The sequence below is a fragment of the Fusarium tjaetaba genome (genome assembly GCF_013396195.1).
Source record: "Fusarium tjaetaba strain NRRL 66243 chromosome Unknown NRRL66243_c0000226, whole genome shotgun sequence".
Lineage (NCBI taxonomy): Eukaryota > Fungi > Ascomycota > Sordariomycetes > Hypocreales > Nectriaceae > Fusarium > Fusarium tjaetaba.
The window spans coordinates 40541-56826 of NW_023501422.1; the positions used below are offsets into that span (position 1 = coordinate 40541).

General features: G+C 49.9%; 5 protein-coding genes across 5 annotated transcripts; 2 read left to right on the plus strand and 3 right to left on the minus strand.

Annotated features, from left to right (window-relative positions):
- Positions 1-3687: 3687 nt before the first annotated feature.
- FTJAE_9800 (phosphatidylinositol phospholipase C gamma-1) lies at positions 3688-6969 on the plus strand (the record flags this gene model as incomplete). Its single annotated transcript, XM_037356758.1, has 1 exon — positions 3688-6969. The coding sequence occupies one exon, from the start codon at positions 3688-3690 to the stop codon at positions 6967-6969; it is 3282 nt and encodes a 1093-aa protein (XP_037203044.1).
- Positions 6970-8550: 1581 nt separating this feature from the next.
- Positions 8551-9222, plus strand: FTJAE_9801 (metal dependent phosphohydrolase; the record flags this gene model as incomplete). The annotated part of the gene is made up of 1 exon (XM_037356759.1): positions 8551-9222. The coding sequence occupies one exon, from the start codon at positions 8551-8553 to the stop codon at positions 9220-9222; it is 672 nt and encodes a 223-aa protein (XP_037203045.1).
- Positions 9223-9693: 471 nt separating this feature from the next.
- Positions 9694-11142, minus strand: FTJAE_9802 (Palmitoyltransferase PFA3; the record flags this gene model as incomplete). The annotated part of the gene is made up of 1 exon (XM_037356760.1): positions 9694-11142. The coding sequence occupies one exon, from the start codon at positions 11140-11142 to the stop codon at positions 9694-9696; it is 1449 nt and encodes a 482-aa protein (XP_037203046.1).
- Positions 11143-12055: 913 nt separating this feature from the next.
- On the minus strand, positions 12056-13128 carry FTJAE_9803 (Palmitoyltransferase PFA3; the record flags this gene model as incomplete). Its single annotated transcript, XM_037356761.1, has 2 exons — positions 12056-12985; positions 13036-13128. The coding sequence occupies 2 exons, from the start codon at positions 13126-13128 to the stop codon at positions 12056-12058; spliced, it is 1023 nt and encodes a 340-aa protein (XP_037203047.1).
- Positions 13129-14026: 898 nt separating this feature from the next.
- FTJAE_9804 (transcription factor tau subunit sfc1) lies at positions 14027-15934 on the minus strand (the record flags this gene model as incomplete). The annotated part of the gene is made up of 3 exons (XM_037356762.1): positions 14027-15207; positions 15255-15669; positions 15719-15934. 3 exons carry the CDS (start codon positions 15932-15934, stop codon positions 14027-14029), a joined length of 1812 nt encoding a protein of 603 aa, XP_037203048.1.
- Positions 15935-16286: the final 352 nt, after the last annotated feature.

The following is a 16286-nucleotide window of genomic DNA, read 5'->3' on the forward strand; positions in this document are numbered from 1 at the left end:
GTAAGCTGGGACGCTAAAGTTACAACACAACGGTTCCCGAATTCCACGTATTCAAGGCTTCAGAGTGTATCTTTTATAAGATTAAGCTTCTGATTTGAGGAAACTATGATGAGATAATGAAGCTTATCGCGTAATTGCCAACCCCATGTTGCTCTAGACGATACTTGGATTCCAGGGAGGTGCTCTACAAGTAATTCGCAAGGGAAAGAGGATGGAAGAGAGGAGAGCTTGGAGGAGGATCGAGCCAGGATCCACCGTCATCTTCCAACGTTCCGGTTCCCCATGTGGGAGATGGAATAACCTTCTCTCAAAGGCATGGATACTCTGACAATTTCCAAGAGTTTCGGTCGAGTCAAGCTCACACCGCTCTGAGCACGTCTTTCCAATGCAATGCAGTTCCCTTTGCATCTCGCCCTTTCTTTTTCTTTGCTGGCTAGTCCATAGGTGATGGAAGACAGGGTAAGCTAACCAAAGATAAGCCAGCATCCAGTCCAGCCTATCCGATATGCAACTCGACTTATCCCTGGCACGTTGACGATGACCCTATGGTAGGACTTGCTTGGCCTATGCTATGTTTCTGAGTCTAGCTTTTTGTCGCTGGGTTTCCCGTGTAACCGTCTTGTCCTTTAACTGGCATGACTATGACTCTACCCCCCCTTTCTTCTTGTGCTGTCATGTCTACCAATTGCTTGGGTGACTTGGCCCGTCCGCCCTGTTCTTAGCACCGAGGCATAGTGTGTACACGGAAAGTGAGCAATCAAGCAAGCAGGTGAGCAGACAAGTGAGGAGGGAGGTTCACCGTATTTGTCTGTGTGTACGGAGTGCTGTATGTATAATGATTATATTGGTCTGGAAGGCACAACGTGGTATGTCGGTCAATCTCAGTTCGAGACATTGTCCTTTAACGACATTAATTTTTGGTCATGTGCACAGGTGGTGTATCAGAACAAGTTAGACCTCGGAACATTTCATCAGAGTTGAGGTTGAGTTGAATGTGTTGCATTAGGCTGGTGTCTCCCTGCAAACTCAACTTTGTCTCCCTTGTATCGATCAAGTCTTGGGCCTTGGGTAACACCTCTCAACCACCTAAACTTGGACTCTGTGTCTGGCTGCATAAGGAGGACATGCTCACTCACTCACACTCTCTCACACACACACTCACACACCATCAGGGCCTAACCATTCGCCTCCCCCTTGACCATTGACCATGGAAAACCCCACTCTATCGAGTTGCAGTGGATGAAAATCATACACCCCCCCTGGTCCCCTCCCCAGTCTCTCCAGTATCCACCCCGGTCTGTCTGTCGTCCACAGTAAAAATTGAGAGGGAAAGGGAAAAAAATAATTAAAAAAAAGAGGGCTGTAGGGAGATGGAAGGGTACGTACCCCACAGTCCAAGGTTCCCAGCGCTGGGAAATCCCTGGTCTCTCTCTGTATGTACATACAATACCGGCCCCAGTATCGTTGGATGCTGGTCCCATCAAATCAATGGTTCAATCAATCACTTACTCACTCTGGTCATCCTCATCACCCTGCCTGTCTCTGCCCAGACTCCTCTCCTGAGTTACACATTAGAGATTGACAGCGGATCAATATGAGGAGAGGTGTAGATAGAGTGAGTACATAACGTACTGTATGTAATATCTGTCTGTTACAGGGACAAGCACGGGGCACACAGGCACAGGTATAGGTCGTGACTGAGACCTTAGTGGGCTGTTAGGACTAGGCTTAGTGAAGCTCACACAGACGCTTTCGACTCGGTCAACACAACACAGTGGAGGCCAGCAGGCAGCGCCGTACAGCGCAGCAGAAGAGGCCCTAACTTAGGTCAGTAGGTACCTACAGGCATTAACCTCAGCACAGGCTACAACGCAGCACAGACTTTAGTACTGACACTGACACTGCCAGAAGATCAGCTCGTGTCAAGTGTCAAGTAGAGACGCTCCAAATAAAGAAAAAACCAAAGGTACAGTCTTGGCTGGTCACCCCTCCGCCATAATTTCCCGGCCCCAGGGCAGCCCAAGAAGACACCCCCAAGTCGCAGACAGAGAGAGCCCAACGGAACCGTAACAGCAACCGCCCAGGCTCTGGTCTGGCTCTGGCTCAGCGCACCGCTGCCGCATACAACTTAAGACTCTTCCGCTGCCCGCGTCCAAGCACCAGCAGCTTCCATTCAGTCTCTTCTATTCTGCGATCTAGCTTTCTTGACGTTAGCTCTCTTTTTTCTACAAAGTCTCAAGTCTCGCCCGCTCCAACGCGCGCCAAAAGAGGACGCCATCATACTTTGAAGCTTCTGCCCTCCCTTGCCCAGTTCGCTCTACCAACTGGACTGCACCAGGAGGAGATTGCCCTATTTTTTTTTCTCTATCTTTTTTAACCTTCTGGTTCCCGGGCTATCATACAGCCACCGCCCCAAGCTGCCACCTACTACCTACTACCTCCCAGTACTCAGTTACCTTTTTCCACCACAGGCTACTTATTACTACTTGGACTCCCCCCCTTTTCCATCTCAACTATCTTTTCTACCCCTCCCGCTCCACCACCAACTTTCCCATTGACAACCTAACTCACCTCTTTGCCTTTCTCACTTCTTGTCTGTCATAACAATCTACTTTCTTCAAAGAAACCCTTTGACACTCTACTCGAGAGAGACGAATCTTCCACTCCGCCAGCGTTACCCAGACTGCTCCCATCACACATTCGACAACCAAGCGCTGCTCAATTGCAATTCGCCGATCAATTTGCGACAGAGCTGAAATTCCGAACTTTGTCGCGTTCCCTTGACGTTGGGTGACTCAGCCAGTTCGACCTCGATCTTCGAACTCCCTTCTTGGAACCTGTTACTAAAAGAGCCTGCGGCTTGCCGGAATTGTTATCGTTTTCCATTCGAAATTGCGCCTGATCGAGATCTCCTCTGGAAAAGACCCATTGAACTTTCGGCAGTTTCGGGTTTTATCACATCGACGCAAGGAAACCCACCAAGCGCAGGACGTTGTTGGTGTTGACACGCTATCGAAGGAGGTGTTTGTAGCTTAAGCTACCCCAACCTGACCGACCTGTGGTTCTCGACGGACTGCTTCATTCTCTTCAATCACCTGGACCAGTGGTTCCGCGCTGTGCTGCAGCTCTGTGCCTGTCAAAGACGAACGCCCTGTTTTGCTTGATCCAGCGACCCCAAGGCGGCCCCAAAGGAGCCACCTGCATATCCCGCCCTCTGCCAGCTCACCACGCTGCTGCGAACTTGGCACATCATCACGCCTCGGATCGGCCTTGTCAGGACCTACCCCGTCACCCGCGTGCTGCTCAGCATCACTACCCTCGTGTGGTCCACTCAGCAACACCACAGGCTTCTTGCGTCCCTGCATCTGCATTCATTACGTGCGGTCGACACTGCCCTGGCTCTTCTGGCATCCTACCTGACACTGGCTGCACCCCAGAGTGACAGCTGCTCCACGAGGGATCGGCTTCCGCAGCCTCTTCCCCGCAATTCGCGTCTCTTATCGTTACCCCCAGGCCAGACGTCCCACCATGGCTCCCCATTCTGACTGAGCTTTTATATACGTCGAAGCAACCTTCGAATGCGACCTTTCTCGCCCTTATAGTGTAATCGCAACTCTCAGCACGACCATGTCTTTCAGCTTTGATTCAGACTCAAACTCCACATTAACAGCTCACAACCTATCCGAAATGTCCTCATTAACACGCACTCAACTAGGTCAGGTCCAGACAGCCTTTCCTTCACAAACACAACCAGTCCCCATTCCCATGTCAGCTATCAGTGCTTCATCAGGAGCTTCAAACTCACAAGAGGGCTCACCACTCATGTCTCCCGACGCTGCTGTTCTAACTACATACTCCTCCGTCCAGCCCTCGCCTGAGCCCATGCGAGGTAGGGAGGAGGAGGCATTCCCTTCAAGCTTTCAGTTGCCCGAATCCGTGCTCTCCCGGAAGACGAGTACAAACTCTCTTGGATACAATGCCATGTCTGAAGTCGCCAACAACAGCAAAGGAGGTCTCATTCGCCGATTCTCAAACCGAGCCCACCGATTTACTGGTAGAAGACGACCGTCCTCTGGTGCCCCTACCAGCCGTGACGGAAGTGTTGGCCCCAGCATTCTCAGACGCCGTAGTGACAGCAACGCCACAGCCCCCCAGGAGAACAGCGCCCTGACGGATACTGATGAGGAGCCTGAGGTCATCCCCGACGATTGCATCTCTATGGTTGGACTCGATGGTGCTACCAACACCTCATCCGCCAACAGCACTCATGGATCCATCAGCGCAAGCGCTGGTGCTATGGCTGGCCCAGTGCTTCCGGCCGAGCTTCGCAATGGATGCCCAGTGAGAAAGGTTTCGAAGAAGAGTCGACCCAAGAGAATCAACCTTGTATACGAGACCGAATCCAACAAGCTTTCCTGGGATGCCACTCGACCTCAAAAGTCTCTCCATGTCGATGAGATTAGAGAAATCCGAACAGGTTCAGATATCCAACAGTACATCATCGACTACGGCCTGGGCGAGGAGGCAGCCAAGTACAGCGACAAGTGGTTTACTATCATTTACACAGTTCCCGAGAACTCGAAAACAAGATTTCTGCACATTGTCACAGACAACACTAAGAGCTTGTCACTTTGGACAGAATTCTTGGACGCCATGTTGAGATACCGTCAAGAACTCATGACATCGTTGATGGCATTCAACGACCGTGCTGTTGCCCAGTACTGGCAAACAGAGATGGCCAAGGAGTTTGGTGACCAGGTTCGCAGCCCCGAGCAAGAGGAGATGAACATTGCCGGAGTGAAGCGTGTGTGCCAAAACCTTCACATTTACAGTTCACAAGCGACCCTGGAAGTCAACTTCCACTTGTCTGATTCGCGACGACGACAAAAACTAAACTTTAGGGAGTTCAAGGACTTTGTTCGGCGCATGAAGCAAAGGACCGATGTTCAACGAATTATCCGTGGCTTTGCCGCCAACCCCGAGTTCGGTCTTACCTCGACAGAGTTCCTCACCTTTCTCCGTGACATCCAAGGCGAGGATGTTGATTCCAATCGCGTTGCCTGGGAGAAGCTGTTCTCTCGGTTCTGCCGTAAGTACCGCAATGATGAGGTCGACCTTCAAGAAAACGCCGAGATTATGTCCGAAGCCGCCTTTGTTGGTTTCTTGACGTCAGAGCATAACGATGTGATCCAACCCGAGCCTCAAAACATTGTCCTGGACCGCCCGATGAACGAGTATTTCATTTCAAGCTCCCACAACACCTACCTCCTCGGTCGCCAAGTTGCTGGTCAGTCTAGCGTTGAGGGCTACATCTCAGCTCTTGTCCGGGGATGCCGATGTGTTGAGGTCGACTGCTGGGACGGCTACAACGGCCAGCCCGAAGTTAATCATGGCCGCACCATGACGACTTCAATCAGCTTCAAGGAGGTTATGACCACCATCAACAAGTACGCTTTCGTCAAGTCCAAGTACCCCCTTTGGATTTCACTCGAGGTCCATTGCAGTCCGGCCCAACAGGCGACAATGACGGAGATCATCAAGGAATGCTTCGGTGCACGATTGGTCACGGAGACTTTGGAGGCGTTCCCCGATAAGCTCCCTACCCCTTCCGAGCTGATGGAACGTGTCCTCATCAAGGTCAAGAAGCCTCAGATTAAGGAAGAGCCTGTTTCCGTCGGCAATGACTTCCGTGGTCGACGAAGGGGTAACAGCCTCAACTCACCTATGATGCGACCCTCGGCTCCCGATGGCACTCCTTTGATGCCCTCTCAGTCCCTTCCCCAGAGCCCTATGTTGACACCCAGCCACTCCTCGCGAAGATTGGTCAGCAAGACCCGTGTCAACACTATCACCGAGGGCCGTGTTCAGGATATGATGAGCAGCAGCACTAGCGACAACGAGAGCGCAGGTGAACAGCCAGCCAAGAAGGCCCCCAACAAGACTGTCAAGGTCCTTGGTGAACTGGGTGTCTACTGCGCTGGTGTCAAGTTCTCTGGCTTTGACACAGTGGACGCGAAGCAGTACAACCACATCTTCTCCTTCATGGAGTCTAGCTTTGCCAAGCACTCCCGTGCTAAGGACCAAAAGATGGCACTTGATATCCACAACATGCGTTACATGATGCGCGTCTACCCCGACCGAACCCGCATCACCTCCAACAACTTCGACCCCCTTATCTACTGGCGACGCGGTGTCCAGATGGCCGCTCTCAACTGGCAGACATTCGACCTCGGAATGCAGCTCAACCGTGCCATGTTCGATGGCAAGGATGCTTCTGGCTACGTCTTGAAGCCCGCTGAGCTCCGAGACATTCAAGTTCTCCCCTACAACTCCGACATTGCCGAGGGCAAGAAGGAGCGCAGCGTTGTCTCGTTCAGCATTGATGTCATCTCTGCCCAACAGCTTATGCGACCTGCCAACCTTCCCGCCAACAAGTCCATGGACCCCTACGTGGAGATCGAGATCTTCCACGCCAACGACAAGCGCGATAAGAAGGAGGCTGATTCTAACTTGGTCATGGAGCACGACTCGCCCCTCAAAGTCCAGACTGAGGTGATCCGCGAGAACGGCTTCAACCCCATGTTCGACAAGCAGTTCAAGTTCAAAGTTACCACCAAGCACCCTGACCTGATCTTCGTTCGCTGGTCGGTCAAGCTCTCCAACGATGGCGAGAGCTACAATGAGCGCCCTGCCGTCGCTACATACACCGCCAAACTCACAAACCTCAAGCAGGGCTACCGCACCCTGCCTCTCCTCAACCATGCTGGGGACCAGTACCTTTTCTCTAAGCTCTTCTGCAAGATTAAGGTCGACTCGGTCCAGAAGATGTTGATCGATGCTCCTCGCCGCACCCAAGACGGAAACAAGCTCAACCGTCTTGGTGGCAAGGTCTTCAGCCGAATCAACACCAGCCCTAAAAGTACCATTGAAAAGTCTAGCTCCGAGAAGACGAGCTTTGACAGCTATTGATTACCAACTGAGTCACATCTATCTCATCTGTACGAACACTATTTTCAACCTTCTTGGATATAATTCTTTTTTACCATTCACTTCTCGATCGATCGATACTGAGCCTGACGAAGCTGGATCTGGACGCTGCTTAAGTCTGATATCGACAAGGATCTTGGGCAAAGGGTATCCGAAGCCATCCTATGATGTTAGTCACAAACATCTTTCTTCCATGATCCCAGGAGGATCCTGGCGCGACACGCGATGGGACTGAAGGGATCTGTGACTTGATGGATGGAGCCTGCGCCATTACTGTTTACTTTGTTTCTTTTCCATTTTCTTCTTTTCATTTATTCAAGGCAGGGTTGAAGCGTTTGAATAACCCTTTTTAACAGTACCCTCTGGTACACGACGATTTCCTTAAAAATACGGCGCATGAAAAAAACAGTTAAAGATGGACAAATACCCCCTTTAGCGTGGACGGTGTTGGTCATTATTGGGATTCTATGTTTATATTATTTTATTATCGGGGCATTGAAGCTGCCTCGATGGATCAAAGGAACAGGACGGGAATGAAAAGGAGTCTGCATACACCACGCTTGGCCGTGATTTGGGAGCGTCAGGGAAACTTGCATTGCACAGGGGAATACCGGAATTCACGTATTATAGATCGGCACAAGGCAGGGGAGCCAAACACTTGGGAAATATCTCTTTTCTGCTGAAAGCACTCTCACTTTACTTGGCCCACAATATCTCTCTCTCATCTCTTGACTCTCTTGTTGATTCTGCTACAATCTGATGTCATCAATGTCACCTGGCACGGAAGACGAGATGATAGGAAGAAAGGTTATTGCACGGGCATAAGGGAGGTTGGAATGGCAGGTGGAGAAGACGGAGATATCCCTCACTTTTTTGAGGCCTCTGAGATGGGACAATGGATCGACATAGGGAAATCATGATATACACATACCGGTGGCTCACGCTACAACAAACAAAACAAACAAACTACTGGGCCACCCCCTCAATCTGGGGATAGGCCATAGTTCCCTTCACCCTTTAGTGGAAGAGTTCTTCTTGGCCTTGACTCAAGGGCGAAGAGGGGAATAATGAGAAATGAACTATTTTACAAACACATGAATCTCTGATAAAGCCTATGACTCGTATTTTCGTATTATTACCCCTGCTCCTTAACAGAATAGTTATAAACTAATCTCCACAAGTTCAACCTCCTAATCCCAGCGACGAAACCGCCTCATTCTTATTTTACGGTTCTCACTAAAAGGCGCTCGTTCCATATTCGTCTCGTCTTCCCCGCAGGGTCCCCCCCTCTCCAATGCTGATCTTGTAAGATCGTCGCTGGGGGGTGTGCGCCCGTTGAGAAGAGCATGTCGTGTGGAATGAGAATGAGGCTATTCTGAGTTTCTGGATGAGGGGGGTTGGGTAGTGGAGTTGAAGATGTCATTTCAGCTCGAACGTTGCAAGCTTTGTAAGCGTTCACGTCAACCCCGCTTGGATATGGACAGGAAGAGACCTGGGATGTTAGCTTCATCTCAAAGCGTAGCATTTGTAACGTTCCTTTATGAATATCGTCTGAGAGTCATGATGAGCGGCATAAACCCCCTTGTACTGGAAAAGATACCTCAGACTGATACTTGTCTGTCAGCTCTTCAACTCGCCAGGGATGCTTTGCCTATCCCCATCCTGAATCATTCTCTTCGAGTCTATCTTCTAGCTCGGTATATTGCCGAGAAAGAAGACTCTCCCTTCAATTCTGAAGATCAGATTCCACTTCTCTTCGTAGCAGCTATTCATCATGATATTGGAGCAAGCCATCTCTACAATGGAGAGCAACGCTTTGAGATCTGCTCTGCCGACTGCGCAAAGGCCCATCTCGTCAAAAGCGGCTATTCTGAGGCTGCGTCACATCAAGTCTGGACTGCCATCGCAGTACATACGTCACCAGGCATAGCAGAGCGAATAGATCCCTTGTCCCGTCTCATACGCCTCGGCGTGCTGTCTGACTTTGGATCGAAAGATTACAGGACAAGTCTAGGCGTTGACGAATACTACACCGAGATCGAAAAGCTTCTGCTGAGATTAGATGCAGAGAAGTGCCTTGGTGACGCAGTTGTCAGCCAAGCGAAGGAGATACCACATGTGGATAGTCTCACTTGGCCAGATGACGCCAAGTTCCCTGCTGCGAGCTGGCCTGGGATACTCCTGCGGGCACATGCCGAGAACCCAGGGCATGACGGCGTCAATCCAGCGTTCTGAAACACGCCAAAGTTCTCGGTTGACAGGCAATATCATTGTCGTAGGGAGTGAGATTGGGCGGTGTAACCCTTTTCTCCCCCTCGAAAGTGACATGGCGATGATCAAGGGGTGTTGGTGTTGTAGATCTCATAAACGTGGACGATCTCAACTCGGCAGTTTTAGACTAATCACACGAGTCACGCTTGGCAAAAGAGCAGATCTATAGTAGATATACACCCGTGGATCCGTAGGAAAGGGTACTGTAGAAGTCGAAATAATATTGGATATCAGATCATACACCATAGACTAAAACTCCGCCAAAAACGTTGTGGATAAAAGTAATCTGTACCGAGAATGATAATAATAATATGATGATCGAACATGAAAATAAAAGAATAGAACACAAAACTCCTCATCTCGTGACAAGAAACGTTAAACGTCGAGGAACCTCATTCATTTCATTCGCTTTCGAAAACACAACCCTCCAATGTTCTAATCCACTCCTTCGTCTTGGAACTTTGGTGTCCCTGAACGGCTGATATTGCTCGGTGTTCTGCTGAGGGGGCTGCTCTGTGAGCTTCCCTTTCGAAGCATGCCGCTCGCTCCGCCGCGCCCCCAGTTACCATTAGTAATGACTTCAAGGGCGCGAGCCTCAGCGTCGTCACGACGTTGAGCTTCTGATGTGAAGCTTGGACTTAGCTTGCCGTTTTCTGGCTCTGGATTATTTGTGTCGATGAAGCCATCGTCGTTATCACTGTCCAAGTCTGCAAGCTCGTCGTCTACTGTTCGACCCCGAGGGCTGAGTCGACTCATGGGTACGTTTTGTGTTGCGTCGGCGTAAAGGTTAGGATCACGGCCCAGAACTCGATCAGCCTTACTCATCGTCTTAGGTCCTGCGAGCTTTGGCCCTGGAGTGAAATGCCGTCCTGCACCTGTAGGTCGTTCGGGAACATCAGGAATATCATCTGGGGATCCCCAGCCGGCGTTAACCTCGCGAGCTCGTTGTTGTTCTCGCTCAGCTTTAAGTCGGTCCCGCGCCTCAAGCCATTTGCTGCTAGCTTCCCATGTCCAGCCATCTCCTGTTGTGTTGGACACGGGGAAGAACCAAAGCACAGGTGTAGGTCCAAATAGATGTAACAAGTTGCGTTTCCAGCCAAGATCGAAGACATTGGGGAGCTTCTCAGAATCCTGTTCGTCGAGATACTCCTCGTATCGTCTTTGTCGTTGTTCTCGTTCTCGCTGAGCGTACGAAAGCTGAACAGGGTGAGAACCATCAGGGGGATACGACCGCCGCTCCTCGCCCTCTTCAGGTCGAGTGATACCGGGCAGAGCATTTGTGTGAAAGTCGACGAAATGGCGGGCAGCTTCGGGTACATTGTTGGCGGGGTTGTGAGCAGAGTTATAGGTTTTGCGCAACGGCGAAAGGTATCGTGTCTTTTCGAGACACTCAATCGTAGTCTGTCCACAGCGAGCCAGATGAATATGCCATCCTGTAAAAGCACCCACAACGAGACCAATAATTCCGCTGATGACACTCAGCATGATAAAGTTGACGGGCAGGAAAGTATCGATGTATTCCTGATCATCCAGCGCCTCGTACCAAACCCACGATCCACTGACCGCGAATGACCAGAAACAGAAAACAGTCGTATAAATGAGGAACAGGAGGAATGCCTTGTGGTTGCGCAGGCCGATACACGTTGCTAACCAGGGGCAGTGGTGATCCATCTTTAGAACACATCGTCGACATGTCGAGCAGTGGTGCGCACGATCAGGCTTGCGAGCCTGACACTTCTTGCAGAATCGAAACTCGCCGTTACTCTTGACTGTAAAGGAGGTGCCCTGCGGAGCATTTTGTGTAGGAAGGAGTCCGTAACCCATATCGTTCGTCGTCGAGCCGGGAGGTGTAAAGACAGCGGTAGTGTAGCACCAGTTGAGCATGATGTAAAGTAGAACGCCTATTATCGAAGAACCAGTGCCTGCAAAGTTGTTAGATGGAAACATCAGCAACACCGCAGCCCAGACTTACCTATCCAACTGCTCTTCCTGCTGGCATTACCGATACACACAACCACCCAAACCGCCCATGATGTTAGACCGTACACGAAAGCCAGTGGAAAGTATGTCGCAAAAGTACAACAGCAACGCTCGACCTTGCGCGCCCATCTCCGAGCTGTCGCCATTGCGCCCGCTTATGTCTCGTCCCTGTAACCTGAAGCCAGTCCAAACACTATCTCGCAGATCGCTCGTACAATGAATATTCAGGATTCTATTCGAACCGTCTCGTCATAGCGTTGTTCCAGCGTAGCGAACACAGGGGTATCGTTTAGTCGATCTTGAAGAAGCCGTTATTCGATCGCGGAATCCGGGGAAAGGTCAGAGGAGAAGACAGCAGCAGGCTTTACTGCAAACGCTCAATATTGCAGGTGTCTTTTGACGCAAAATACACAAAATAACTAGATGATGAAAGCAAAGTTGAACAGGTGAAATACCCTGAAATTAATTACGGGAGTGTTGTCTACTACTCTCACTGTATTGTATTGTGAAGCTTAGGTCATCAGGGGTCAATGGGTTCCACATTTAGCTCCGCTCCGGTTCTAAATTTACAACTCCGCCTCTTGAACGCGTAAACGCAACGTGCATCCGCTACTCGGCTGCTGTAAGTTGAATCAATGCAATGCTACATAATCTCACAGTGGACGAAGTATTCAAGACTTCACAGCAAAGAATGTGTACGTGGGCATCGTCAATCGTTCAGCTATCTAAGCTCAGGTACATTGCCCAGTAGTCTCCCAAGCTAACATCTCAAACTTGCCAATCTCAAATTCGTTCTCCGCATGAGTCCCTCCGCAATCTACCAGTGAATCTTCTGTCCGGCGTAAGGGTCTCCTCCGTTGACCTTGGGATTCTCCTTCTGCTGAACGAGCTCTGAGCCAGGGCTAGGGCCTTTGCCAAAGGTCTTTGACGTCTCATAGCGAACGGTGCCATCTGGGTGTCTCTCCTTGACATCAACCATGCTGGCGAGAAGCTGGTCCATGTAGGCATTGAACTGCTCCGACTCTCGGATCTGGCACTTGTTGCTGTTGGACTCGACATGCTGGGTGATCGAAGCAAGAGACCCAAACGTGTCGAGACAGTAGGGGCAGCGGTACTTGCTCGTAGAGTGAGCCTCAGAGTTGAGGTGGGCAATGAGCGCATTCGCTGTCTTAAACGCCTTGCCACATCTCCCTAAGCGACAGTTGAACTTTTTGGTGTACTCGCAGTAGAAGCGGCCCACGTTGAAGTTGGGATGTTTGGGGTCGAACTCGCTCATATGCTCAAAGACAGTTCTTGCGCTGGGGGCAGTGACTTGCTTGAGCTGCTCCTGAGTAGGGCGCTGAGCTGTAGGAGCATCTGGGAACAGATTCTTGCCCTTGTTCCAGCTGCTTTCATCCTTGTCCTTGACGGGCTGGAGTGCGGTAGAACTAGATTCGCCAAGGCTGGGGAACTGACTCTGCTCAATAGTAAAGGGAGGAGGAATGCTTCCGGTTGACTCCCAGGTAGCATCAGGAAGACCCTTGTCCGCACCCTCGGGCATGTAACGTCCGTAGTTGTTCTTGAGAGGCTCTTGGGTCAGAGCAGTGAGAGCCTTGGAGAATCCCATCTTCTCCTCACGCATGGTCTCAATAGTTTTGATACTGAGCATTTGACACTCTTTCTCGACGTGAGATACGAGTCCGCCAACTCGAACGAAAGGGCCTTTTCCACATCCTGTACAATAGAGGTTTTGTTCCTGGGGGTGATCCTGCAGAAGAGTTAGCAGGGCAATACAGGAGAAGAAGAGACGAAACCAACCTGCTGGATGTGGGTGATTTTGGCGGCTTCGGTGTGAAAGTCACGACTGCAGAACTGGCAGTGAATATGCTTAGGCTTGCCTTGGGCGCTCATCTTTTCTTTGTGCTCGTGGAGTTCCCGCCAAGTTATGAAGATTTTCTTGCACGGCTCACACCAGAACCTGTTGCAGGTGAGGGTGCCAGACCCCGTTTTATATTCGGAGACTTCGATGGCTAACGCGCCATGGGACTTGTGTTTGACGGCTGCCATCTTCTGTTTGGTGAAGAGAGAAGCGGAAAGATTGGTGTTTGTCTGCGTTAATGCGGATGGATGCAGATGTGGAAACGGAGAGATGCAGGAAGGAGGGTGAAAACGGGAATTTATATGCAGATGAAAACGAAGGCAACAGGTAAACAAGAGCGCAGTGATTCACTGTCATTGCGAAGCCCTGTAAATGTGCGGAATAAGGATGTTAATGTGCTTGCAAAGACGTGTGAGGGGACAATGAGTTTGAGGGACAACAGGGGATTAACAGAAGGTAAATAAGAATGGATCAAACCAACGAAAAGATGGAAGGCGCAATAGCCTCAGAATCAAATGGCAGGGACTCTTTTACCTAGGTAGGTAGGTATCCCGATTGGCAACTCACTTCACTTTCAGCATGATTCCGGTACTGACTTTACTTGTATAATGATGTAGCTGATGGTTACTAATGCAACTTTTGACTTCATATCGTTTCTCACAAAGAGTTTGAAAGCCAAGCACTGCTCAAACAGGGAGTTTGTTGGCAACATTTGCCCATGGGAGCCGGAGAGAAGACAATAGAATGGAATACCATGGGGGCAAAAGAGCAACAAGCTGTAATGAAGGTTTGGAAACATGCCCAATGCAAGCACAATCGTGACCGGGAATTGTTTGATGAGTACGTTTCCCCTTTGCTTCTTTACAGATGACTGCATACTGCAACATTACTTGCTCGATACTACCTATGTCTGGTTACCGTATTGGCCCCTCATCCATACATCATCTCTCTGTCTATGTCCTCGTCCCGTACAGCTGTCATGTCACCATCTTCGTCATCCCCTGAATCCTCATCATCCGAATCATCATTTCCGGATCCCATCTCCTCCAATATCCTAGCCTCTTCTTCTCCCCGCTCAGCCGCACGGGTTTCCTCAGCTGGAGCACGCTTTGGTCCTGCGTTGGGATCTCTAACACGCACGCTGTAGCCTTTATGCTTGTTCTTCTTTGTTGGTTGCCGCCCGCGAAGTTGCGTAAGCTCTTCGTCTGTGAGACGTAGATTAGGCAGAGGGAGATGAAATGTTGCTTGATTGGATCGCATGGGAGTTTCGTCTCCTGCTTGTAGCGTCATTGCGAAATCTTCTCGCGTGAGGTGTCGATCGAATTGAATGGCAACAAGTTTTGTCTTCATGATGGCTTTGACCTTTGCCCACAGACCTCCGTGATACCATCCGCTGCTTGGGTCCCATTCGGGACGGACAGCAGCATTTTCAAGAAGATCTTTGAGTAGTGGGTCGGTAATATCGCATACTTGCCACACTTTACCGTCAGTGTGAAAGGTGTCGCCGTCAAAAACGTGGCTTTCCGAGAGCTCCTCCAAAAATTCTTTCAATGGGCCCATTTGGACCTTGCGTAGCGATTTCCACGTTTGACCGCGCTGGGCACGCTTCTGCTTAGGAAGCTTAAACATGAGAGTTTGATATGTTCGATACTTGGGATCGGTTCGTGGATCGACACCATAAGGAACCACACCATCTCTCCATGGCCCTCCCTTGAACTGATAAGCTGCGTAGTTGAGATACTTTTTGAGTTCGTTCCAGTTCTTGAGTTTGCCTCCAAGGTGATTGAGTAGAGACCGCCGTGTCCACACTGGCCGCTCGTCGAAGGCCGCTTCGAGTTCAGCCATAATTTCCACCATTCTGGGATCGGTCATATCGGGTTCAAGTTGAGGCCCAGCTGGTGCAGGGTCTTCTGCGCCAATGAAGTAACCGACTTGCTTCACGGCTGTAGTGTTGACTGTACCGCCATCTTCAGTGGCACGAACGTAAGGGTTCTGTGAGTATTGGTAGTTGAAAGGGAGGCTCATGTGTGTAAACATGGGTGGTGGTAGAATATCGACATTTGGTCCTTTGTCAGTTCCGGGCTGGAACTTGAACTCTTTTATCTTTTCTACTGCAAGCTGTTAGTATCTTGGACAGATTTTGGATCGAAAAGCATACCATCTCCAGGTAGAACCTTGTCCACATATTGTTGCGCAAATGACGATTTAGACATATCCCAGTAAAAGTCTGCAAGTCCACGAAATCGATGTGTGTTCCGGATAACACCAACTGCTTCGACCTGATAGTTGTCGACATTGTCTGCCATTGTTCGGCGCAATACTTTGGGGTCATCTAATCTGGCGTAAGACGAGACTCCGTCATTTTCTTGCGGCTGATCCTCAGCGTCGTTGATTTCAACATCTCCTTCCCATGGTCCATCAGTACCACGCTTACGCTTGCGCCCAGTTCGTTTTGGAACAGTGATCTTCAACACGACATTATGACTGCGGGCATTATGTGACATGATGGGCTTGCAGAACGGTATCTCTGGTGTCAAATAGAGAGGAATCGAGTTTCTCCCTGCATCAATGACCTGAATTCCCTTTAGTGGAAGTAGAAGACTGAACTGTTTGAGTTCTTACATGTTGGAGGTTCGGTACTCGACCGAACGCCTTGATAGTACGGTCGATGTTTTCAACCACAGCAGGTATTTCTACAGCACCAATGGCACGAGAAGGAACTGTATATCTGGGAGCTGAATCTGGATGAACTGAATCATTGGCTCTTTCACCATTGTAATTCTCTAGTTGAGTATCATCCAGGCTTTCATAGCCGTTTTCATCTGACGAAATCTCCATCTTTGCTTAGCAACTGTTATTGTGGTCGTAACATCAAAAGAAAAGGCCCGATTTATGATAAAAAAGAAGATCGTTGTATCTTCATGTAAGTTCTGTTGTCGCCCTGTAAACTCTAGGTTGAAAAAACAACACTGAAAAGCTCCAGTTTCACACCGGAGCTAACTTTTATGGGAGGACGATGGTGACACAACAGCCCCAAGAATAGTGACCAATTGGAACTCGCTGATGAGTCGAACTCTGTGCTGATGCTGCCCAAATTAACGGAGGGGAAGAGTCGATGCCGCTGTTGCATTGGATACGCGATGATGATGATTTGACGTGATTCTCACTGGGTGCCCTTGACATTGATTTC